The 26,206-nt window shown below is 50.5% G+C and overlaps 1 protein-coding gene and 1 long non-coding RNA gene across 11 annotated transcripts in view; one reads left to right on the top strand and one right to left on the bottom strand.

The window, feature by feature from the left end:
* The window catches only part of TOM1L2 (target of myb1 like 2 membrane trafficking protein), a 124,689-nt gene that overhangs the window by 23,524 nt on the left and 74,959 nt on the right, over positions 1-26,206 (bottom strand). For 5 of the 10 annotated variants that reach the window (XR_010152973.1, XM_009432661.5, XM_016932313.4 and 2 more), the window contains 4 exons: positions 17,617-17,751; positions 15,689-15,847; positions 12,611-12,727; positions 2,321-2,454 (listed from right to left, as the gene is read on the bottom strand). Coding sequence is in view for 9 of the 10 variants with exons in the window: in XM_009432661.5 (XP_009430936.2) it covers positions 2,321-2,454; positions 12,611-12,727; positions 15,689-15,847; positions 17,617-17,751 (545 nt within the window). In the remaining variant the exon portion in view is untranslated. The remainder of the gene's footprint in view (positions 1-2,320; positions 2,455-12,610; positions 12,728-15,688; positions 15,848-17,616; positions 17,752-26,206) is intronic. The other 5 variants (XM_016932317.4, XM_054670999.2, XM_016932318.4 and 2 more) reach the window with 2 other exon arrangements.
* LOC129137693 (uncharacterized) lies at positions 7,667-9,464 on the top strand. Its single transcript, XR_008540440.2, has 2 exons — positions 7,667-8,002; positions 8,682-9,464. It is a non-coding gene; the product is annotated as an uncharacterized LOC129137693 (long non-coding RNA).

The raw sequence follows: 26,206 nt of genomic DNA, 5'->3' as shown, positions 1-26,206 counted from the left end.
CAACTCTGCCACAGCTTCCTCTGTGTGGGGCTTCCCCTGAGAGGATCAGCTTCTCACCCAGCACCCAGAGTGGGCATCAGAAAGGGGTGGTGGCTGGCCCATCATGGAGGTCATTGTGAGTGTCCCCAGCCTCTCCTCACACACCTGGGCCCAGAGATCTCCTCTTGTCCCTGGAGGGAGGGTGGCTTAACCACCTTACCTTGGAGCTCTCCAATGTTTACACCACCAGGCAGTAGCTGCAGACTCCCTATTTCATAGGGCTGTGTTCAGGAGCAACTAGCTAGTGTTCCTAACATGCTCCCAACTCAGCCTCTGGGGAAAGGGGGTGGGGCACACATAGGGTGGGCACCAGCAGGAGGAAGGCGGACGCATGGCCCTGGCTACGGCCTGGGGAAATGCTCGCCAGTAGCTGCTACAGAGAGGCCTGGGCCAGTCATCGAAGGACTGCTAGGAGGGTGGAGTGAGTGTCCTCTGCACCCAGTCAGGCAGTGCAGGGGGAGTTGGCTTTGAGCAACTGTCGAAGGCCAGGTCATCCTCCTGTCAGGTGGGGAATGGAAGAGTAGTTATGAGGTGTGTGTTGGGGTGGGGCAGAATAGATTATGTTCTGTATCGTATTTAAAAACTCCAAATGCCATGGGCAGTGGTAGCTAAGAGACTTTTTCCAGCTGGAGCCTTAGACACCCAGCTTTAGTGAGTTATGCTGCTCCAGATTTGTCTCCCAACTTGCTGGAGTCAGCAGCTGGTGACAAGAGATCCCCAGGAGGAATGATCTGGGTAAGGCAGTGAGTGTCCACTGTGGTTTTAAAAAAGACTCGTGTGTTTTTTCAACAGTGGTCTACAAGGAGAACAGGAATATTAATACATCTGAAACAATTTTAATCCTGGGGTACCTTTCCCACACTCATCTTCAATGAACAATGAGTATCATCAAAGACACTCTAACCAGGATAGCACTTCCAGCCACCAGCCCCAGGCTTTGCCTCTGAATTATGTGTAATGCTGGGACTGGGAGACTCTTGGGTGAAAATACTCATATTAGTTAGCTCCTGTTACGCTTTCTAGCAGGGCTTAAATAGGTTTAATAGGTTAAACCCAAGCCCATTTACCATGGAGAAACTGGAATCACATGGCAAGACAAAGGGGCCTCAGGCTGGGAGTCAGGTCCCCTTATATCTGCTCCTGTTCTCCAACTGATGCACTGGGGGGTCCTGGGGATGCCCCCACACTTACTGCAGAGGTTTATTCACCTGTCAGGTGGGCACAGAGCCACTGGTGTGTACTTCCGTAGTCAAAAGATGAGACAAGGCCCAAGGCTGTGACAGCCATAACAAAACCACCCTTTAGGTCCCCAAAGGGTAACGCAAATGCAAGCATCTGTCCCACTCACCCTAACTGATGCCAGGTCCTTGTCCTCCTGATGAATCCAGCAGTAGGCTGTGAGTCAGCTGGTGCGGCAGAGGGGACCAGGACCTTAAGTCTGCAGGGGACTCAAGCCACTGTCCTGTCCTCTCAAGCCTCATCTTTAAGGGGAAAAGGTTGGCCTGATCATGGTCCTTTTTGGTCCTTATGCTGAGTCCTTCATGAAAGCCCAGTGTGCTCCCATCAGGTGATGAGATGGGAACTGTGCTTGCCATTATTCCTCCTATTTAAAACTAGGTCTAAATAAGACATTTTGGACTTTGTCCTGAGGGAAGGCTTTGGAAATGAAAAAGAATTTGCAGGTTTGTTACCTCAAACCCAAAAATGATTTGGCTGCAGAAAGAACTGGAATGAATGTGTGCACGCTTCCCTAAGCAGCAGCATTCCGGCACTTACACCCGCCTGCTTCCCCTGACTGCTCTAGATAACATTGACATTTGCAAAGGGAAAAGCTTTTTTTCTTTTTTCTTTTTTTTTTAAGATGGGAAAGAGGAAATCCTTTTTCTTACTAGAGATTTTTTTTCCCTTTAATCCTTTTCAAATTCAAAGGATCATCAAAGGAGCAGGTGCAGAAGCTCTGGGGCCCAGAGGCCCCCAAGTGCTACCCCTCCCTGGGGCTGGGGGTGGCGGGGCAGTGGGGAAAGGCAGAGCAGCCTGAGGCTTACAAAGGGCAGAGCCTAATTCTGCACGTCAACTTCCTGCTGCTTCTGCTGCTCAGTTCCCAGGAGGACAAGAAGCATTTTTCCTGTCAGCCGGGAACAAATTAGCATCTCTGATGAGTATTTTCCAACTCTAATCTCTCTCCCTCTCCCTCTCTTTCCTTTGTTTATGAAAGAAGTCCCTCTGTTATGGCAACAATCTTTTCAAGGGAAAAAAAAAAAAAAAGAAATCCGGCTCCCACCTCTCGTATCGAAGGAAGACGTTGTTGAGGTCATCGTTCACATGCAGCAGCTCCTCGGTGACCTCCTCGTTGGACACGCGGGAGATGAGCTCCACGATGCGCTGCTGCATGGCCCGACAGGTCCTGTTGAGCTCCTAGGGAACACATGCACCTCTGGGTAGCCTGCTGGGTGTGCTTTTTGTCACATTCTATCTCCTTTGAAAAAATTTGTACTGATTCTTAAAAGTCACAAAAGGAGTACATGCTTGTTCATAAAACCAGACATGTGCCGAATTCAAAGTAGAAGTTCCCTCTTCACTGCCTGCCCCTCCTTCCGCAGAGGAAACAAGTACTTTTTCAGCAGACAAATGTCCAGACATACTGTTGTATGTATACAAGTACATGCTTGTACAAATCATTAAAAAATATTAAAATGTGATTCTTTCCAGATTGCTTTTTCTCAACAAAATATTCCAGACACCGTTCTCCATCACTTGGTACAGACTGCCTCATTCCTTTCTGTGTGTTTCATAATGTATCTCGCCATTCTTCTATTGCTGGACATTTAGATTGTGGTCTCTCTTTTTGTGGCCAACCTAAATAATGCAGCAATGAACACCTGTACACACACATGCATATGCACTTGGGCAAGCACTTCCATAGGACAAGTTCCTTAGCAGGGAAATTTCTAGGTGAAAGGGTATGGTCATTTATAACATTAATTAGTAATAGTAAAAGGCCCTCCGAAAATATGACATCAGTTTACTTACACTTCCAGCAACAGCAGGAGTGTATTTTATGACTGCATTAGGTATATTTTGGTGGCACATCTGCCACTTTGCCGAGACCTCAGAAGCCCAGGCAGCTCCCTGGCTGGCCAAAAGAGGAAATTCGCACACCCCCAGTTGCCCCTGGAGCCCTCTCTACCCTTAGAAGCAACATCCCCGTGACGACAGAGCCTTAGCACTTTATGGCCTGGCTTCCATGAGCCTTCCCTGTTCCAGAACAGCAGACTTACTGATGCCCTTGTTCAAACTTGCTTACAGAGCTCCGTCAATTCCTGCCAGGCCCCTTGCCATCTCGATGCCAGACTGAGGATGCTACAGAGGAGGGAGCTGGCAACACTGCCAGGCTGGCCCCCAAGCATGTGACCAAAGCTACAAGTCCCAGTGTGCCATACAGGGTTAAAGCAGAGGGAAATGCTGTTCCCACCTACCTGGGCACTGGAGGGTGCCAGTGAGTTAAGGGGATAAGACATGAAGGATAAGTCACTCCTTCTCACAGCTCAGCCTCAAAACGACTTCATTTTGAAACCGTTTCTGGTAGAAGTAACTGATTTATTCACAGGAGACACGGCAATCTCTCTTTAGTTCCTCATATTGTCTCATAATCTTGCTAGCTTGGCTACAGGGTCTTCCTTCCTACCACATCATAAACTCTTGAGGGGGTGTTGCCATTTATCCACTCAAGGATGCCCTCAAGCCCTGCACTGAGCCACACACAGTGAAAAAGCCCAGTAATCACCTGCTGAACACATCACCAAGGTGGTCAATCAGCCAGTGGGGAATCAAAGGCATCCCCCCTGCATGTCCCTGGTATCCTGCAACACAGCACTCACACAGGGGCTGGGCTTCTTATCTGCCCTCCCGTCTAGACTGAAGCTCCTTGAGGGCAGAGAAGGTGTTTCCCTGGTACCCATGACACATGGGAGGCTCTCCCCAAGTACTTCTGAGAGAATTAATTAATGACTCTAAAGTATTCAGAGGCCGGGGCCAGGTGTGGTGGCTCATGCCTGTAATCCCAAAACTATGGGAGGCCGAGGCGGATGGATCACGAGGTCAGGAGATCGAGACCATCCTGGCTAATACGGTGAAACCCCGTCTCTACTAAAAACACAAAAAATTAGCCGGGCGTTGGTGGCGGGCACCTGTAGTCCCAGCTACTTGGGAGACTGAGGCAGGAGAATGGCGTGAACCCAGGAGGCGGAGCTTGCAGTGAGCCGAGATCACGCCACTGCACTCCAGACTGGGAGAGAGAGCGAGACTCCATCTCAAAAAAAAGTATTCAGAGGCCAAGTGCGGTGCCTCATGCCTGTAATCCCAGCACTTTGGGAGGCCGAGGCAGGCGGATTACTTGAGGTCAGGAGTTTGAGACCAGCTTGGCCAACATGGTAAAACCCCATCTCTACGAAAAAATACAAAAATTAATTGGGCACAGTGGCATGCACCTGTAATCCCAGCTATTCAGGAGGCTGAGGTGGGAGAATTGCTTGAATCCGGGAGGCAGAGGCTACAGTGAGCAGAGATTGCACTACTGCACTCCAGCCTGGGGAACAGAGTGAGACCCTGTCTCCAAAAAATAAAAATAAAATATAAAGTATTCTGAACTCTTGGTCCCCGCAAATTACCAGCTCAGTTATCCACATACGCTCAGTCTTCTCAGCACTCTTCACTCAGAGAATGGGGAATTCTTGTTCATCCAGGATCTAATTTTCCCTCTCTAGGACTCATCCCAGGCCCCACTGAACCAGCAATAAGCACTTATAAACATACAGACAAGTGCTAGAATTAATAAGAGGTGAATACGGGATCTTAATTGCAGGGGACACTACTATCCAGTAAAGAGAAAACTCCACAAAATACCCACTCTCTTCTGTTGTGAATGGCTCATGTCCCCAGGCCAGGCAGGAGAGGGGCTCTCAAAAAGCTGCCTGGGCCTTGGGGCCTGCCAGACGTGGTCTGGATTGCCAGGCAATAATGGCCACAGGCGCCAATGGACACTCACAGGTCAAAACCCAGTCACAATTACTGTACACAGGAAAGCCAACAACACAGGGGAAACACTCATTACAGAATGAAGCATACTCAGGAGTGATGCAGAAAACCAAGGCAGGCCCTTAACATTAAAACAAACAAAAACAAAATAAAAATGTCCAAACTTACGAAAGAAGCAATCACATAGATCACGTGAAGGATTCCAACAGCCAGGACTGAAGTGAACAATTAAAATAATTATAGTATTTCAAATAGACTGGTAAAACGCAGTGAGCATCTGTTCAGGGCTGACAGAGGAGCACAGATTTAGGTTAACTTTGACAGACCATCCTCCCCTGCTTCCTAAAAGAAAAAAAGGATACTTGGCCAACACTTGGGCAGTAGATTTACCCCATACTTTGGAAGAAGCACCAGAGGGAGACCTGGCCAAAGTGTGCAGGATGGAAAAGGGAGGCTGGGCAGTAGGACAGAGAAAAGAGGTCAAACAAACTTCTGCCTCTCTGCTCTGCCATGGACTGTTCCGGGCCACCGTGCAGGTCTCCTCCCCAGGGATGTGGACGTGCCAACACACATGAGGACCGAGCCAGGCACTGCTGAGCTCCTCTTTGCTCCAGCGCTCCAGGTGTCTGCGGAAAATCTCTGATGAGCAAAAGGATCTCAAGTCCCAGCTCAGGACCCACCCCCTCCAGCAAACAGGCCCATTACAAGAAAGTGTGGCCTCTGGGGCTTGTGGCCTAGCAGCAAGCCCTGGCTGTCCTTGGTTGGGGAGGGAGAAGGAAAAAAGTCAATCACTTCTCATTCAAACTGCAGGCCAATCACAAGGCACAGGACGTGCAAGTCAGGGGAGTGTGGCAGTAGGTTGTGGGAAATAGATCCAAGTTACCCTCCGGAAGACTGGGGTATCAGCACCTAAGGCCCACAGGCCATCTTCAAATACACCTCAGACTTTCCAGGATATAGGTGGCCTCAGGCACTTGCCACATTGCTTAAGGGCTCCTGAGAAGTTGGCCATCTGCCTGCAATGTCCCTTATTTCCTTTTCCATCAAACAAACTCTTACTCATCCTTCAAGGCCTCAGGATGTTTCCCCACTCCAGTATTTTGTCATAAAAATTTTCAAACATACAGCAAAACAGGAAGAATTTTACAGTGAACAGACACCATATGCCTATCACCTAGATTGTACCATTAACATTTTACAGTGACAGCTTTAACACGTACTTCCCATTTATTCATCTTCCTGTCCACATACAATGTTTTCTGGGGATCTCCCACCACCCCACCCTCCTCAAGACTCCCAAAGCATTCAACACACTCCAGTCTGTCATCAGAGCCCCTCTACAAAAACCTCCAGCAAGGGGTGACCAGCCCCCACCTGCACTCCACACAGCAGAAGCCCCGAAACAAAGAGTAGGCCTCAAGGGTGGTTCACTGGATTTAGAGGAGAACCAAACCAGATTCCTCAGTAGACTGCAGGAAGTGTCTCAGAAACATGGCTACAAATACTCCCAGCACCGGCGGCCTGATGGAAGGGAGCAGGGGTTGATGTCAGTCTCCTCAACAGAGCCCTAGCCCCAGCTGGGTGCTGGGGACGAAGCTGCAGGCAGCAAGTAGCCTGTGACTGGATACACTCTCCAAGTCTCCAGTCCTCTCCAGGCCTGCTTCTCCCTGGGTAAAATAAGGGGGCTGCATTCATGAGGAAGTTCTTCTGCAGAAGGCCACTGACATGCTGCAGCGGCCTCCATGGCACGGGGCCAGGGCAGCTGAGGCTGCTCTGCTTTTCTCGATTTTAAACATTGCCATTCACTGTAAAATTTTATTTGTGGAGGAAAAGGTTCCATACTTTATTTATTTATTTACTTACTTATTTATTTATTTTTTTAGATGGGAGTCTTGCTCTGTCGCCCAGCCTGGAGTGCAGTGGCACAATCTCGGCTCACTGCAAGCTCCGCCTCCCGGGTTCATGACATTCTCCTGCCTCAGCCTTCCGAGTAGCTGGGATTACAGGTGCCTGCCACCAAGCCCGGCTAATTTTTTGTATTTTAATAGAGACGGGGTTTTACCATGTTAGTCAGGATGGTTTCGATATCCTGACCTCATGATCTGCCTGCCTTAGCCTCCCAAAGTGCTGGGATTACAGGCGTGAGCCACCACGCCCAGCCATTATTTATTTATTTATTTATTTAATATGTTGAGATGGAGTCTTGCTCTGTCACCCAGGCTGGAGTACGGTGGTACGATCTCAGCTCACTGCAACCTCCGCCTCCCAGGTTCAAGCAATTCTCCTGCCTTAGCCTCCCAAGTAGCTAGGATTACAGGCACCCGCCACCACACCCGGCTAATTTTTGTATTTTTAGTAGAGATGGGGTTTCACCATGTTGGCCAGGCTGGTCTCAAACTCCTGACCTCAAGTGATCCACTTGCCTCAGCTTCCCAAAGTGCTGGGATTACAGGTGTGAGTCACTATGCCTGGCCTCCGTTACTTTAAAAAAACGTTTGGAAAGTGTTAGATGATTTCCGAGGCTCTAACATTGTGACCTCAGCTTGGAGGAAGAATGAGCCCCAGGGGCACAGAATGCAGTGATCTCATCAACAGTCAGCACCAGGAACATCTGCTCTGGCCTTGTGTTTGCTGCCTCTTCCCCACAGCCTTCCCACTGGGGTGATGGGTTAGACAGCTCCCAACCCCACAGGCAGGGCCTCTATGCTCCAAACCTGGAGAAGCATCCTGATGGCTTTCCAAAGAGCTATGCTAAAGACAGGCCCAGAGACTATGACCTGGGGCTTCCACATCAGGGATTTCCAGGGGTCTCTGCACAGAGAAAGCTTTACCATCTCTTGGCTTCAGTCTTTTACACCTGTCTCAAAAAGGAAGAAAAGGCCATGCGTGGTGGCTCACACCTGTAATCTCAGCACTTTGAGAGGCCGAGGTTGGTGGATCACTTGAGGTCACGAGTTCAAGACCAGACTGGCCAACATGGTGAAACCCCATCTCTACTAAAAATACAAAAATTAATCAGGCATGATGGCAGGTGCCTGTAATCCCAGCTACTCGGGAGGCTGAAGCAGGAGAATCACTTGAACCCGGGAGGCGGAGGTTCAGTAAGCCGAGATCATGGCATTGCACTCCAGCCTGGGTGACAAAGCGAGACTCCTTCTCAAAAAGAAAAAAAAAAAAAAAAAAAAAAAGGACAGAAGGTGAGAAGGTGAAAGGAGGGCCAGATGTTAAAGACTTTTGCTACCACAGTGCCAGCCGGCCACCTGCATGTCCTCTGTGGTGTCATCACAGCCAGACCCTCAGCAGGCTCACTTGGGAGACTTTCCTCTGCTTCCTCCACCTCCAAATCACTCAAAGTGTGATTCTCTTTGGGCCTAAGACACCCAAGAGCCTACTGCTTGCTCAGGTCACCCTTTCCACTGTGCAACAGCCAGGACAGGAATTTCCTAAATGTTGACGACTTCAGCTTTGGCCTTCTCCCATTTCTGGTCCTCAACAGAGGGAAGAACAGCTGGTCACTTGTACAAAAGCCCTCCATCTATTAGAACACCTTGGTAAATATCCTCTTTTTTCTATCTAATTAATCCCAATGCCTTTATCTTTTCTTCAAGGTACATTCTCATCTCTACCTCACGCAACAGTCTTTTAATCATCTTTATGGATTTCCTCTGAGCCCTCCACAAGTTTGAAGGAACACGGAATAAGGTCCTGAAGATCTGTTTTCTGTTGCTGCAAAGATGGGAGGGAGAAAAAAGTCTTTGTTGATGAGAAAGGGGAATAATGAAGCTAAACATGTAGAATAAACTAGATTTCTCTAGAGAAAATGGCCTTGGCCGTTCTGTCTTTGTTGAAATGAGACGCAAGAAGCAAGAGGAGGTACACCATCTGCTACTTGGAGAAACGAGGAGGCCTCTGTTATTATCTTATGCTGATGAACGGCCACAGAAGAACATATATTTTTGGCATCATTGTATTAATTAAAAGTTATTCATTGAAGACAAAGCTCAAAAGGCTAAATTGGGAGAGACAGAGGACACTGGATGACATAATCGCAATCTTTAAAGATCCCAGAAAGCCAAACTCAGGCTTTCTGCAGGTAAGGGCATGCACTTCAGCAGGGACAGATGCAGTGTCCTGAATTTCGGGCCCAGACCTAAGGTTCCTTGAACACGATGACAAAGATAGGCTTAACCACCAGATGAGAAGTGACGCAGCAGGGTTTTCAGCTGATGGAAGCTCTCCATTTTATGTCTGCCTCTTGTGAAGAACTGCCTATCCCTCCCTGTGGTGGGCTGCCAAATGCTGCCAAATGCCACATTTGTTCCATGTGGAGACTGGGCAGTGGGTGGGGCTTACGGCAATCTTCAAATATTTAAGGATCTACCCATGTGAAAGAGGAATTAGTCTTGTTCTAGTGTCTAAGAAGACAGACCAGGATCAAAGTTATAGGGAGCCACACCTTAGATCAATGTGTGAAAGGGCTTTCTAACAATAGTCACGAAAGCTAGGATTTGTGAGGCCTTGCCTAAGCCCAGCCCTGCGCCAGGCACTGCCAAGGTGCAAGTGATCACTCCAGTCTAGAGAGGAGAAGGGGGCCTGGAGACGGCTGGTGACTTACCTGGCATCGCCCAGCTCATCAGTGGGAGGGCAAGGATGGGGAGGCATTAATTCATAGGCCTGTGTAATTTGTATGCCTGCTGTGCTGCTGCCCGAAGTCTAATCAAGATGTCCATTTGAAAGCAAGAGGGCTGCTGTGAACAGCCTGTCACTGGGGACACGCAGAAAGACCCAACAGATAAGATGCTGTGGAAGAAATCTGAACACAGGGGTAGAACTGAACCAACTTCCTGGAAGGTCTCTCCCAACTCAGAGAGTGGAGGATTTGACGCATAGCTCAAGATGAAGAGTTGCTGTGTTCACTCTGGGCACCCTTCCTTCCTTCTCCTCAGGCGCTCCAGCTACGCTGACAGCACAGGGTGCTAGAGTGGCCTCAGCCTCTCCTCAAATACAGCCACATACCCATGAGTCTGCAGGCAAACAGCTCACACTGCCAAGCTTCCCTGCTGCTCTTGCTTCACTATGGGAAGCTACACCCAAAAGTGCTTTGCGATGTGCAGGAGGCAACCGGGACATAACCTGCCCACAGTTATGATCATCCTAGGGCTGACACCACCAATTATCTCTCTTCCTATTCCCCCCACCTCCTACCCCAGCAATTTATACTTGAACTGGGAGCAGCTTCTGTTGGTGGGAACATCTGGGTTGTTTGTTTCCATGGCCTAGCCAGCACTCTCAGCTCTGCACTTCTCTGCCCCCCGCACTCTGGCTGCCCTCCAGCTTGATGGAGGGTCCTGGGGACACATTCTGATTCCAGCACTTTCTAAGCAGACAGTGGTATTTCTCCACATGGAAGGCTGGCTGTTCAGTGTGGCTCTGACCCTTGGGAGACCCTGCCTGCTGGCTTTTGACTGCCAGGGGAAGAAGGGGTGGGAAGATGTCGGCAATGGCGGAGGCATGCAGCCAACCAGCCAGGAGGGCTGTGTCTGTTCACGGCTGTCCACAGTGCTGCCCAGCTCCTGAATCTCCTGTTGCTGGAAGGACAGCCTCCCACTGGCACCGAGAGTCATTCCTTTTCTATTTGATTTATAAGATAGCAGTGAGGGCTGGGAGGCTTGGAGTTGGAACAAAACAGAGGGAAGGAAAACGTCATGGGAAGCAACCTATTTTTGAAAGCTGTGAGCTGACGCCAGGAGATTAGGTTCTGTTTGTCTTGGCTGATGGGCTTGTTTAAAAAAAAAAAAAAATCCCAAACCCCCTCTCCCCCCAAAACACGAAGTATTCCTGCTGTCTGGGTCTGCTCTGGCTGTCTGGAAGCATCTTGGCTTTGTTCAACACACCCCCTGCTGCCAGGAGCACGGCTCTATCCAGAGCAAATCCCCCCCGTCAGCAGGAATTCCGACGCTGACACAGCACAAAGCTGCCTCAAGAGGCCTTCTCAGTTTCTGGACTGACCTCAGAATCCTGTGCATCTGGGTAACGCCTGGCCGAACCTTCCTGCAGGCTAGGAATGGAGGCCAATGACAATGCATTCAAGGGAAGCCAGGTCCCCTGGAGTGTGGCACATATTCAGCTGGATCTGCTGAGCTGAGGCAAGCCTGGGCTGATGCAGGTGTGTCAGGAGTGAGGTTTGGGAACTAGGGAGAGGCCACTCAGGACTCCTCACTGGGGCTGGGCCAAAGGTACTTGTCTCAGCTTCAAGAGCAGGCTGGTGTAGTTACATGGAGACAAGTTGTTTCCCGGTCTATTTCCTGCAAAAAGCTGCAAGCTCCAGGGACCACAGCTCATGCACCTCTGTGCCCCTAGGACTGTGTTTTGTGTCAGGCCTGGAACAGGTCTCCACCCACCCTCACCCCCATAAGAGCCGATGGCTTTGGAGTAGGAAGGGGGCACAATAAGCAGCAACTTGGGACCAGGACAGGGCCTTCACAGGCGGCAAGCATGTGCCAGCAGCAGGGTAGAAGGTGTAGCACTTGGGGACCAAGACTGACAACGGAGGGCCAGACACAAATGGCAGTTATCAGCAGCAGCAGCAGGTGTATCATGAGAAACTCATGCCAGGTTGCTAAATCAGTCTGGCTCCTGACCTGTTCCCTCAAGCATCTTGCCTCCCATTGAAAAGTGTGTGGGGCCTTGCAGTTCACAGCATCCTTTTTCCACCCTCCAGAAGGTCACTGCTTCTAAGGGCAGTACCACTGACATTTTCTGCAAATGCCAGGGTCATCTGAGGCTGGGTGTGGTGGAGATCTGGGCACTGGCTCTGGACCTGGCTGCCCTGGGAAACAGGCCTGAGGTGGGGGCCTTGACCCTGGTTTCAGGGGTAGACTGCAGGCCGCCCACTCCTGGACCCCGTTCTGCCATGCCCCCAGATCCATGGGCTGTCCAGCGGCGGGGAGGCCAGTTTGCAATGGCAAACCACAATATGCCTGGGAACCCTCAGTGTTAGGGAAAAGCATGGGAGCATCACACTTCATCTCAGTCTCAGGACACCTTGGGGGTGAGGTGCCACTAGAAGGGCTCCTGTGCACAGTCAAGGTTGAACAGGCCCTCCTGCAAAATGTGATGTTGAGGGACCAAAATACAGAAATAGTACAAGCTCAACTACATTTAAAATAAACCTACAAAAAAGTCAGAAAGAAAATACATCAAAGCACCTACAGTGGTTATTTACAGATGCTTGGGTCAAAGAAAGTTATTTTCTTTTCTGTGCTTTCTTTTTCTTTCTGTGAGCATGTATTCTACAACTGGCATTTTATAATCAAGAAAAAAAATGTTATTAAGGAAAATAAAAAAGACAGACAGTGGTACTGGCCTCTGCCTGTCCGTAGGCAACGTGAGGCTGCACGTGCGCTCACATGGACTATCAACAACAGGGCCACTGGACCTGTCCCGCCTTGCCGCTGTGTCCCCGGGTGGGATCCTCCAACAGTGTACGGTGGTAGAGCTGCCACCACAGGCCAAGTGCTTCTGAAAGATGACTCACCTGCAGCAACTCCAGATCAGATGAATCCTCCTGTCCAGGGACCATTTCTGTTAACATCTCAGACATGACTTTTGTGTTTCCTCGAACGACGTCCAGTTCACTCCGCAGCCTGGCAATCTGGTGGGGGCCATGAGGAAGGAAAGCAGGAAGGAAAGGTCAGTCAGCCTGCACTTGCAATATCAGAATCAGCTTGCTCCTAGGCTAGTGACAATCCTTCTCACTGGGAGATCTGGGTCGCCTTTCTGAGTGCACAGTGCAGAGGCCACCTTCTCATCTCCCTCTGGCCTGCCTGTCAGCTCTGAGAGAGCTGAATGGGCCCTGCCACCAACAGTCTGTTGTGCCTCTCTGACTGTGACACGAAAGCAGTACCACATAGTGAAGGGCTCCGTGTCAGGAGTGCACCAAGCTGGCTGTCCGTCTCGGCTCTCCCACCACGGGAACTTGAGTAGAAGCTGAACCTCTCAGGGCTTCCGTTGCTGCTCTTTAAAATCCAAGTGCAGGAGGGCAGGAGCTCTGAGATCCCTTCAGAGCTGAGATCCTATTCTACAAAGCTCTGAGTTATAGACTCTGCTCCTAGGAGTTTTACATCTAAACACTAGGATCCCTCTGAGAGGCTGGGCAGTGTCAACAGCACTTTTCTGCTGTGGCAAGAATGAGAGAACAGGGGAAGACGACAGGGGAGACACCTTCCCCACCCAGCTCCCTACATGGTAACACAGCCCCTTGAAAAATACCCAAGTTGCCCATCAGCGATCCCAAAGCCTGGACCCGGGCCAAGGCCCAAGGATCCTCTCCAGCAACAGAGACATCATACACTTTCTCCCCTTGCCCTCAGTCCTGTGCCTCAGATCTGCCCCTTCACTCCCTCAACCCCCTCGAAGGATCTGCAGAAACCACAGGGACCTTCCTTGCCCACAGTGAAATATCATAGAAGAATCTGCATAGAGGTGCCTACTGGTCCCATCACTCAGTGACAAGAGACCAAATAACGCTGGACAGAGGTCAAGAACTGCACAGGACACTGGAGGGAGCCCTGGAAGACTCAGCAGCAACATCCAGAGCCGGACCTGAGCCTCTCTGAGCCTTCGTTTCCTCACCTACAGAAAGGTGGCACTAACCTCACCAGGCTGCTGTGAGTTTCCCATGCGGCGCCTAGCATGCAGGTATGCTCTCTACTACACACATATGGCCTTTGTTCCTGCTCAAAGGTCCAGAGAGAGGAACTGTAATGTCATTCTTCCTGCACTGTGACCCAGCTTAAGTGACAACTTCTCTCCTCAGTGAAGCCTTTTCTGACTCTCCCCACCCCATCCTGAGGTAGAAGCAACCACTCCCACCTCCTCAGGTTCCCACTCGCTGTGCCATCTTCCACTATTGCAGCTGTAGCAGCCTCTCCTGTGTGGGTGGGCTCTCTCAGCAGACCTTTAGCTTCTTAGGGCAGGAACTCAGCTGGGTTGAGCTTTATACCCTCAGCACAGAGACAGGGACAGGAGACCTCAATCAATGGTCTAGCAGGGAGATGGTCTGGGTCCCGAGAGGCTCTTGTTAGCCTCTGGCTCTGCCTGGTGGATGATCCAGGGGTTTTCTTCAAAGTCTTGGTAGAGAGAAGAGGTTTCTGGCTAGGAAGGCCCAGGAAGGCTATGGGCAGCCACCTGGTAGACTCTGAAGCCCTGGGTCCTCTTGGCCAGGCTGGGTGCTGACCTGCCTACCTCTGCTTGCATTCTGCTCCCCAAGGGGCAACATGCCTCAGGGCTCCTGTGCTACCTATGCCCAGACCCTCCAGACCCAGCATCTTCTGGCTACTAGGAGGGCCTTCCCAAGCACCTCCCACACTGTGAGTCGGTGAAGGGGCTGAGTAACTGTCCAACTTCAAACATTTTCTGCCTTCCCTCAGAGCAGGAAGGGCACAGTTCTGCCCATAGAAGCAGGGCCAAAAGCCAGAGACCTTCTTTCCCACAGCACTTGGGTAGCCACAATGAGGACCTCTTCCATCTGCCTGTCAAGCCCACAGCTGCCTGGTGGGGTAACAAATCACTTGTTCTACTGATGGGAGACCGAGGTTAAATGTCCTGACTGAAGCCTAGAGTGAGCAGCAGAGCTGCGGGCTCACACCCAGGCCCTTGGGGCTTCAAGTTCACTCCTCCTGCTCTCACCGTACTCCCTGCTCAGAGCTAGCAGGGAAGTGTGAGGAACACGACACAACACTGCCATCCCTACACACACATTGCTATCCCTACACACACATTGCTTGACCCCTCTGCTTCAGTGAGGTTCCACAGTCATGACATTGTCGCAAATAGTAAATAAGGATTTGGTAAATATAAACATTGGAGAGTTTTTTTTTTCCCCAAGTCTAACCAATTCTCAAATTGTAACTAATTGAAGTTTTATGGATTCTTCTAAAGAGCACTCCCCAATTCATCTAAAAAATCCAGTGTGGGGTTAAAACTGCATTAGTTTATCAGGAAGTAACCCGGGAAGGTGGGGAGTGTTTGGGATAAAAGCAGGCTTCTTGTGCTTCAGGAGGGCCTCCCTGATCAGGTCACAGGCCTCTGATGGCTGACTTTTTTTATGGGATAGATCTAAGCCTCTGCATGACAGACAAGCCCATCACAACTCAGCTGCACATCTATGCTTTTGGCCTCACATTCTGCCATGGTTTCCTCCCAGATCTGGGCCCTACATATGCACCTGCTCTCCAATCAAGCCACCTGCTGCTCCGAGAGAGCAGCGTCTGCATCTCTGCATTTAAATGTCATTGCTGAGCATGCGGTCTCACCTGACAAAGCCCAACTCCTGTGTCAGGACCCTCTGCATGTCAGGTCCCCAGTGCCTCCCAGGCACCACTCAACCCTGGGCTCACAACTCTGAGCCCTTGGTTCTGCTCCCCACCACAGCCTGACCACACTCCATCATGACTTCCTCAGCATCTGTCTCCCCTGGGGATTGAGCCCATCCATCTCTGTGTCCCTAACACCCAGCACAATACCTGGCTTGGGAGGCCTTTGTAAGTGTCTCCCAGAAAGATGAATAAGGAGAGTCAGCTGGCTTGCCTATGGCCCCGAAGTATGCAAGTACCTGTTCTGAATTGGCTGTGATGGGGCCAGTCACACTCAGAGCTGGGGCCTGCGGTGCGGAGTAGGGAGCAGGAGGCGGCGAGGAATAGGAACCAGCACTTGTCCTCTGCTGTGATTGGGACCTGGGCATGGTCGCGGCTGGATCCACTTCAGGGACACTCTGGCATGGCAACAACAAAGTCCTCTGTTTACCTGGGCTGCCTGCATAGCTGGACCTGGTACCTACCCCACCCCATGCAGCACTTCCCCAAGGCTGCCCACAAAAGGCTCAAGGCCCTGCTCCACTGCTGCCCGGGTGAGGTTCACAGAACCCCACTGAGCCCAGGCTCTCCATCTGGGAAGTGGGGCTGCCAATGGCTCCTCCCTCTACTTACCTCTCAAGGAATGTGTGGCAGACAATGAAAGCAACTCCAAAAGGCAGCACCGAGAGTGCTCTGTGAGCCCTCTGGTCATGGTTCCTATTATTAAGACCACCTCGGGATCCAAGTGGAGGGAGGGCGGTTATTAAGTTTTGCTAATCACAGATCTTTACTTGGTACCATAAGAATTACTTTTTTGGTCTTTACAAGTAGACTAATATAAATAGTAATTATGCAATTTACCAAATGTTTTTTGTAATTATAGGAACAACAACACTGCTCTCTGTCATTATTAGAAGAATGAAACAGGTTATGTTGATTTCACAAAGCATAGCGCATGGTCTGGAGGGATCATGATGAAAACAGCCTCCAGAAAGGGTAATCCCTTGGGCCAGGTGCGGTGGCTCACGCCTGTAATCTCAGCACTTTGGGAGGCCGAGGCGGGTGGATCACAAGGTCAGGAGATAGAGACCATCCTGGCTAACACGATGAAACCCTGTCTCTACTAAAAATACAAAAAATTAGCCAGGCATGGTGGCGGTCACCTGTAGTCCCAGCTACTCAGGAGGCTGAGGCAGGAGAATGGCGTGAACCCGGAAGGCGGAGCGTGCAGTGAGCCAAGATTGTGCCAGTGCACTCCAGCCTGGGCGACACAGCAAGACTCCGACTCAAAAAAAAGAGAAAGGGCAATCCCTCATGCTTGCCCTTTGAGTATCTCAGATGACCTCTTGCACATTAAAATTAAGTCGTGTTCCTACGAGAGACGTGCACAGGTGTGCTATCCTTCTCAGAGATGGGCAGTGGGGGCAGGCAAGGTGAAGTGTACTGGGATGAGGTGCCTCTCCCAGACCCTGGCGCTTTCCTGGCTCTCCCCCAGGCTAGGAGTGGAGTTGATTCCCAGCCAGTAGAGGGACTAGCTTCCTTGAGAAACCATGAGGCATGACCTACATGCTTTTAACCCTGAAGTGCCAAGCTGCCCCCTCCACAGTGCTCAAGTTACTGTTGGCACTGCAAAAGCTTTGGTGGGATGCCCCTAAAGGGACCTTCCCAGGGCTTTGATCCCAAGGCTGATGGAATCAAGGATTGAATCCAGAATCAATTCTGGATTGATGCTGAATACTCACAGCTCAAAATAAATTTTAGATCCGTTTGACTTGGTACAATTGAAAAAACAGAAAGCTACTTTTTGACCCAAGAGTGACATCAAGCCCTGAGGTGCTATGGTGCTCTGAGGGACAACAGGATTCCCACACCAGATTCTAGGGGCCTCTGAAAAGCAGGTGCTAATGACCCTCACAGGATGGCCCCGCCCAAGTAGCCATTTCAATGAAAACCCTGAACTGATCCCTTTATTATATTCTTCCACAGACACTGCTGCCACTTAATCACCAGTCAACCAGCTGTCTCACTCCTGCATGCCCCTTGTTATTAAAAAGGAATGCCCCCGAGCTTTAAGAAAGCATGATGACAAGCTGAATAATTCAAAGGCAGCAGCAGAAGGGTGGCTGCAGCAGCTTGGCTCACCCGTTCTGCAGTAGGTCTTTCTAGAAAGTGCCAGCTGGAAGCTTACCCGCTGTGGTGTGTGTATGGGAGACAGAGCGTCCAAGTCTGCCACGGGAAATTCAACCCCTTTCCTCTTCAGCTCCTCATATATGTGCACAACGCCGGTGAGATCAGGACTGCTTCGAAAGGCATCAGCCCATGCCTGGGATAATAGAAGGCCTGTTAGGAAGCATTTCTCAGAGCTGCCATGGTATCTGAAAATCCAAAGTGGCCCACGTCCTCTCCCCGAGACCAATGCTCTCCTACTTGCACATGCAAATTGCACTAGCTAAACCTATTCTGTTCCTCTCCTTCCGCAACTGCTGCCACGACACAGCTGGTGAAACCCTGGCTTTCAATGGTGCTGCTGAGCGTGAACAAAAACACAAAACTTAATTTAGCAGGTATTTCCTTGGAGAAGAGACAGAGAAATAACACCTATGCACGGTGGTGCATCCTAAAAAGCAGGAATTTTCCTAATGGCAAGGAAATCAATTGCTGGGGCTGTTCAGCTGCAGGGAGTGGAAGCTGGAGCCTTGTCAGCTCAGCAGGGTGCCTGCCCTCTGTGCGGGAGCACCTCTGCCCTGAAAGCTTCTACTGGTGGAGTTGGGAACCGGCAACAAATTGAGCAGAATGGAAAGGAGAAATTGATGTGTGACATGAAGTAAAGGCTAACTACAGGTTTCCTCAGATCAGAGACAACTAATGCTGAGCTTGTCTAGCCTAGCTCTGTCTAGCGCTGCTGCCGGTAGGTGAGATGACTGTGGTTCAAGGGAAGAAGAGCCCATTGGGAGCTAGACCCAGGCCAGACTGGGGAGTTCACCCCCAGGGGTCCTTTTCCCAGACCCAAGCTTCTTTCATGATGTCCACTGCCAAAAATGTCAGCACATGTGTGCCCAAATCGAAAAATCCCAAGAAAAGCCCAATCACCAGATTCCCTTCAGTGAAAACATATCACAGAGAGGAAAGAGCAAAAATTCAAGTAGATTATCATTTCTGTTGACTCATGAAACTTAAAAATTAAAAAAAAAATTCTGGGCCGGGTGCGGTGGCTCATGCCTGTAATCCCAGCACTTTGAGAGGCCGAGGCGGACGGATCACGAGGTCAGGAGATCAAGACCATCCTGGCTAACACAGTGAAACCCCATCTCTACTAAAAATACAAAAAAGTTAGCTGGGCGTGGTGGCGGGTGCCTGTAGTCCCAGCTACTCAGGAGGCTGAGGCAGGAGAATGGTGTGAATCCGGGAGGCAGAGCTTGCAGTGAGCCGAGATGGCGCCACTGCACTCCAGCATGGGCGACAGAGCAAGACTCCGTCTCAGAAAAAAAAAAAAAAAAAAAAAAAAATTCTGTTCTTTGGAAGTCTTGGACTATATCAAAAACAGAATACTCAAAGGGCTCCCCAGAAATGGCCCTTCCCATGCTGTCCCATTCACCATACATACCCAAAGGAGGAGGCAGAGCCTCCTGTGCCCATGACTCCATTGCCAAGTCTGTCATTGTCACAGAATTTAACTGTCTCCCTCACTCCAGCAATGTGGTACAACCAATCCTGAGGCAGCCACAGAAACTCTATCTCTAACCAACAGACCCATTTGAAGTTAAAAGGTCAGTTTCCAAAAAGCCTCCTTAATTATGACTGATGCATCTCACCAGGAACAGTACTGTCAGCCCGGCTTTCCCTGATGCACTTATTTAATTTGCATGCTCAGGGATTTAAAACTACTGGATCAGGACAGCCCCTCTTGGCCAACACTCCTTCTGGATTCTGAGGAGGGCCAAAGAAGGTGCCTCACAGAGCACTGTCTGGAAGGCCCAGCTGGAGGAGAGTAGGTTGCCCGTAGGGAGTGCCTCTGGCCCCGCCCCCACCAGCTGCGCTGGCTGCCTCCACCTGGTTCAAAATCCAGCTAAGTCCTGTGACGCCAACCTCAAAATGCCTTAGCATTTTAGTTTAGGGTGTTGACTTTAGGGTCTAAAAACCAGTTTCACAGCCCACTGTCGGAGGCTGGGGAAAAAACACATGGCAGTTCTTCCTGGCACCACTTCATGCCTTTGTACATGGAGTACCAACAGCTCCAGGGATTCCTTTCAATTCATCTAGCTCTCTACCCAAGCCAAATTTGAGATAATAGGAATAAAGATGAAAGAACTATGGCTCTTCTCTCCAGTTGGAGGATACTTCTTCGGGTCCACTTTCTAAGGCACTCTGCTTCCATGTTCACAGAGACAGACTGGAGTGGGAGGGAAATGCACACCCAAGTTGGGCCAATCAGATGCTCCTCCTTCCAGGAACTCAGCAGCACTAGAAGCTGGGATGTTCTCACTGGGTAGGCAGAACTGTCCTCTGTAACTCCAGGGCCATGTGCCAGCACAGGACTGGAAGCAGAGACAGCCTATGTTCTCCAGAAGGAGCAGCTAGAGTGCTCGGAGGTGCAGGCGTACAGGAGAGGATTTGGAAGGCCTTCCTGATCTTTTCTGTCCCTTCCCAGGGCAGGGTGACCTGGACTTCTGGGAGACTCTGCCCTGTCATGACAAACTCTTCTCTTTGCCTAGGCAAGCTGGAGTTGGCATCTGTTATTTGCGATCAAGTAGTCTTGGCTAATCTACCCGCTTCCTACCTGCCACAATTCCAACCCTTATCTGGGACCTCTGTGCAGACTGGATGAGATGGCTGCTAACAGAGCAGATATTCATGATGGCAATCTCTATTGAACAGGATTCTCATGCCAACAGAGGAAAAAACGGGGTGCAGGGGCGCCTCTGAATAAATGCAGCTCTGGGTGTCTCTCATCTCTGGGTGTCTCCCATTCATATGTGAAAACGTACAGATGGGAGACATCCAGAGAGGCCATGTGTCCCTAGCATCTTCTTGGGACATGCCTCAATAATTGGGCATGGGTCAGAGCTGTCCCCCAGGCTGGAGTACAATGGTGGTGCCAGCTCAGCTCACTGCAACCTCTGCCTCCGGGCTCGAGCAATCCTCCCATTTTAGCCTCCAGAGTAGCTGGGACTATAAGCATGTGCCACCATGCCTGGCTAATTTTTGTATTTTTTGTAGAAATGGGGTTTCATCATGTGGCCTAGGCTGGTCTTGAACTCCTGGACTCAAGGGATTCACCCACCTTGGCTTCCCAAAGTGCTGGGATTACAGACATGAGCCAACTGCGCCCAGCCCAGACACCTTTTGAAGGCAGACACCGAGTCTCTCACCCTTGCCCAGAGAAGGCAGTCAGTCAACATTTATCAGGTTAAACTGAATTCAGTTCTCACAGTTACTAAGCATCCTTATTTTCCTACTTCAGAGAACAGAGGAAAGATGGCCACTTAGGCTGTCAACAGACTGAAGTGACAGTGACAAAGGAGGGGTGCTGGAAGGCTGACCCAGCTGAGAATACTCCCTAGAGGAGATGTGGCAAGCCTCAGGAGGTCTGGCCACGCTTGGAGTGCTTAACCTGAAGCCTGGGAGCAGCAGAGAGGGTGGGGCAGGCTGCCTCCCTTAAAGCTGCCTTTTCAGAAAGCAAAGTGATGCAGCGGTGTGAGCACACTCTGAGGGCCTGTCACAGGAGCTAGCTGGTTAATGACCAAGTGGTCAGTTCACTGGAAGCCTTCTTTTCCTGCCTGTGGCTACAAGATTAGGGGCTTGGAAGACCCAGAGGAAGGTCTAATGAGGAGAAAAAAGGAAAGAGATCAATTCAGATCTCCTTCATTCCTTTGGACCGTATACAAAACCCCAGAATAAAGCCAGAAACAAACATAAACCATAACCTATTCATTTCTGTATCCCTGAAAGTTTTGACAAAGCTTTGAATCATCAAATTTCAGACCAATAAACCATTGCTGATTTAAACTATGGGCTCTGGGATGCCTTTGGATAGAAGGTTGCTTCTGTCAGCTCCTGCTTATGCCCCCAGACCAGACTTCCTATTCCCAGTGACAGGGTCCCCAGGGAGCTGCTGTCCACACAGAATCTGGCCAGAGCCCAGCTACCAGGCTCTGACGTCTTCAAAGAACACACACCTCCAGCTTCTCCTGTCCCCACTCCCATCCCCACCCCAATCAGTTCACTTTCTTCAGTGGAAAGTGCATATGGTTAGACTATTGCTGGGGCATGGGGAGGGGGGCTGGAGAGGCATGACCACACTGAGGTGACTCTGCCAGGATGACTCCATTTCTGCTCCTGAAAACAATTTCAAGGGAAAGGCTCAGGGATGGCATAGAGTGGGAGCATCCTTTTTGTCTTCTCAACAAATGGGACTTAATGTAAGCAAACAAAAAGGGACACAAGCCAAAACACCAGCCAAGGCATGAGGTGAAAACATAGGGGTGAAGCTGAAAGCTGCCGGAAGGGAAGTCTTTGGTGCCCCTGGGGGTAGAAGTGAGTGTCAGCAAGCTACCAACCAGGCTGCACCACTCTCAATGTGTCTTTCCTCCCATCCTCCCAGGGAGACCGGCTCCATCCAGAAAGGCAGATCCTGTGGTGCGGGTAAGCCGACTGAGCCCTCGCACCTGTTGGTAAAAAGTCCCAGAACCACACTGCTGGGTCTGTCTTTTGGCGGGTTGAGGGGGACGGGGTGGCTACGGATGGCTGGAGGGCAGCCAGAAGACAGAAAGCCCCCATACGGGAAAGGAAGGAGTACAGTGGGGAAAGGAGGGGTAGGCATCAGCTGGATTCTCTTTGCAGTTGGCCAGGGTGCTACTGATGGCAAAGGTGCCACTGGGTAGGCTGACCATGCCTGCGAATGGCACTCTGAAAGGGAATCAGAAGGTGGGCTGGGGGCAGGCAGATATGCACGGATGAGCTCTATCACCCACTTCCCTATAGGCACAGGGGGACTTTGGAAAAGCTAGTGTGGAGCCCAACCTCCCCCTTCCCCTCAATCTGGCTGCAGCTCTGCTTCCACCATCCTCAGGGCAACCAAAGGGGCAGTGGGCTTTGGCCAGCAGCTGGTAATCAGAGCCATGGGTTCTACCTCTGCCAGGACCCCCAACCATGCCTCACAGGCAGGAGGTGTTAGGGAGGCACGTCTGTGTGGCCCCTTTACCTTGAAAGCTTTTCAAGTGCTAACACATTCGATCTACTTTTCCATAATGGAAAGGTTAAGGCTGTACCCCACTCCACCCCCAAGCCACAAACAGTCAAAAGCCAGTTTAAGTCCTTCCTGGCTGGGCCCTCACCCTCTGTCATCTGCAAACCTTTGTTTCTCCAGTTAAACTGCAGGCTCCCTGAGGGTAGGGCCAGGACTGACCCTGTCCCACTTCTCTGAAGAGCACCAAGAAGCATCCTGATACCACGATGGTGCAGAGAAGTCTGTTACCGCTCTGGCACCCCACACTTAGCTGAACCTCCTCTCAGCCTAGCCTCATTGACATGAGAGCTGCTACCAACTCACAGGCTGGCAAGGCAGCCAGTGACCTGTCACCTCCAACCCCATTCTTGTCTCATGGTGGGAGCAGCACTTTCTCTCCTGGGGGAATTGTCAGAGTCCCTGGGGGAGTCTTAAGTTTTCTAAAGTATATTCAACATGCAAATAAAAGTACTTTCTTTCTCAAAGGGGCTAAAAAAAGGTTGACCCAATGCAATGCTACTCCATGCTCTAATGAAGAAGATTGAAAACAGGGTGTGTGCGTGAGGATGCGAAGCAACTAACATTCTTGGGTGCTGGTGGCCGAGAACACCCAAGAGCCCAGTGGAGCCCATTCCCCACCACACAGCAACCTCACACCCCGGTATGAGGTGGATACATATGAAATTGCTAATATTTGGCCATTTTTGACCAACAAAGATGGCACTTTCACATATTCAACTTAATATATTCCCATTAAAAAGGAATATATATATGCTCAAGAAAAGTCAAGTGCTAGATGCTCATAGCAGCATTTTTCACAGTACCCCCAAACTGCAAACACCAAGTCCCCATCAACAGTGGGAGGGGTAAATAAACTGTAGTGTGTTCACACAACAGGACTTGGCACAGCAATGGCAACGAAAGACCTAGAATCACAGGCAACAATGCGTGTGACACCCACAAACACAGCAGAGGCAACAGAGCACTCTGGATGAAGTTCAGGAACAGAGAAGACTCGTCTATGCTGTGAGAGCTCAGGCAAGTGGTCATCCGGAAGGTGGGAGGTTTTGGGTGTGGTCATATTCTGTTTCCAGATGCAGGGGCTGGTTACATGCTCAGTTTGTGAAAATTTATCAAGTTGTATACACTTTTATGTGTGATTTCCTGTATATATATTATAATTCAATTAAAAGTTTTAAAAAAAGAAAGGGCTAGGGATCCTGTTTATTCTATTGGTTCACCCTGTTACAGAAGCCAAGCCACCCACAGCTGAATGCTGCCTGCTGTCCTCTGCTGGGCAGCCATTACCAAAGGTAAGAGCTCTTCAGGAACACTGCAAATCTGGAGAGGAAGAACACTCTCCAGCTGGGTTATCAACCCCCATCTAGGAGTAGCACCATTATCTGAAGCCCATGCTTTTCACAGCTGGACCAGGAAACTGTCCAGCCAGGCAGAAGCTTGCGAGGCATCTCAAGGCCCTGTTCTGCTCAGATCCCCATGGCCAGCACACACTGCTACTGCCAGACCAGCAGGGGGAGGCCTCAGAACATGGTGCTGGCCACTTCACACCATGGGCTGATCTCATGGGCTCAGGATTGAGAGCAGACAGGCAAGAACCCCAAGTTCCATTTTACAGATAAGGTGGTACATGCCCACAATAAATTAGTACACCTGTCTGAGGTTAGCAGCAGGACTGGGTAAAAGCTGGGAGGAGCTGGAAAGTGTGGAGGGGTGATCCTGATAGGAAAGCTTGGAGGTGAGGGCAGGGTGTGCGGGGACAGGCATCCTCAGGGTAGAGGTGTGGGCCACAGCCAGTGAAGAAGGCTGTGTCTGCCCTCAGCCATGGTCCCCACACAGTCAGCAGGGACAGTGCAGTTCACACCCCTTGTGATAACTGTGCTTGCCATGCGGTAGGCTAGCCACCCTGCTGGGCCCGCCACCCTGCAGACAGGCCTCGGGGTCAGAAAGCTCTACCACAGGACATGCTTTGTGAGAAGAAGCCACCATTTGTTTTCCTAACATGAATTCCTGGGGGTATTGAGGTAGGGGAGTGCAGCCCCAGAAGGAAGGGCTGGGGTAGAGTGCGGTGTATGAGGAAGGTAAAGTGCATGCACACGTGTGTGTGTGTGTGTGTGTGTGTGTGTGTGTGTGTGTGTGTGTGTCTGAGGGAGACAGAGAGACAGAAGGATGTTGGGTGGGCAGAACAGGGACGAGGGACAACCCTAGGGTAAACATGGGAAGGCCTCCCAGAGTTCCTCAGAATTAACTACATTCACTCATTCATTATAAAGAAATACTGAACACCCGCTCTACACATTGCACTGCTCTAGACCCTGGGGACAGCATGTCCCTGGGTTCTTAGGGAACGAAGAATGAGGCAGACAAAAGAAATGTTAGCAAAGCCAGTCTTGAAGACCACAAAAAAGGATGATGTGAGACAGAGAGTGTGTGTGCTTAAAACCAGCTGGAGGCCTCCGAGGTACCTGTGAATGAGGAGCAGGAGTCACTGCTCTGAAACCTTTCAGGCAGAGGGAAATGAGCACAGGGAATGGACAGAGGCTCCTCTCCAGCTGCACACCTGACCCATCTGAGAGCCCGGCCTGCCCCGGCACTCCACTTCCTGCATTCTCCGCTGCCTCTGCCTGGCTGCCTCCCTTTGCCCTTGCTGGAGCCCCACACCCAGCCCTGGGTTGGTCTCTCCTCTTGGCTCCTGCAGGCCCTTGTCTTGCCTCTGCCACAGCACTAATCACCCAGGCTGGATGTGCCTGTTGACTTATGTGCCTTCTGTGTCACCACGTGCTCTGTCTAAAACCCAGGTCTGCATACATCCCAGCTCAGAGCCCTTCGATGGCTTCCCACTGCCTACAGGACCAAGCATGCCTCCTCGGCATGCATGGCCACTGGCCTCTGGGCATCCTTCTGGTCCCATCTCCTGCCTGCTCCCCCACCCCAAGCCCTGCCCCCAACATTCTTCATTACACCCCCTTCCCCACATAGTGGTCTCTACAACATGTCCACAAATTATTTGATCCTCCTTTCTTCAAGAGATGGAGTTTATTTCCCCTACTCTTGAGGCTAGGCCTGGTGACTCCCTTCTAACAAATAGAATATAACAGAAAAGATGGTATGTGACTTCCAAGGCTAGGTCATCAAGACCTAATCTTGATGTCCACATGGTGATAAACTCAGGTCTCTTGCCAATAGTCATCAAGGAACTGAGGCTTCCTGCCAACAGCCATGTGGGTGCACCATGGTGGAAGTGGAGCCTCCAGCTATAGTCGAGCCTTCAGACAATGCAACCTCAAGAGAGACTCCAAGCCAGAATTGCCCAGCCAGCTGCTCCTGAATTCCTGGCCCACAGAAACTAAGAGATAATGAACATTTTCCGTTTGAAGGTATGTTTTGAGGTAATTTGTAACACAGTGAGTGATAACAAATACAACCCAAATATGCCAACTGCTCTCTTTGATGCGTCTGGGCCTTTGCACATGCTATTCTCCCTGCCTGTGAAGTCTCTCCCACTGACTTTTCCACCAAACTCCCCATCATTCTT

This window comes from Pan troglodytes, chromosome 19 (genome assembly GCF_028858775.2).
Source record: "Pan troglodytes isolate AG18354 chromosome 19, NHGRI_mPanTro3-v2.0_pri, whole genome shotgun sequence".
In the NCBI taxonomy this organism is placed as follows: Eukaryota; Metazoa; Chordata; class Mammalia; order Primates; family Hominidae; genus Pan; species Pan troglodytes.
This window is presented reverse-complemented; position numbering and strand designations above follow the sequence as displayed.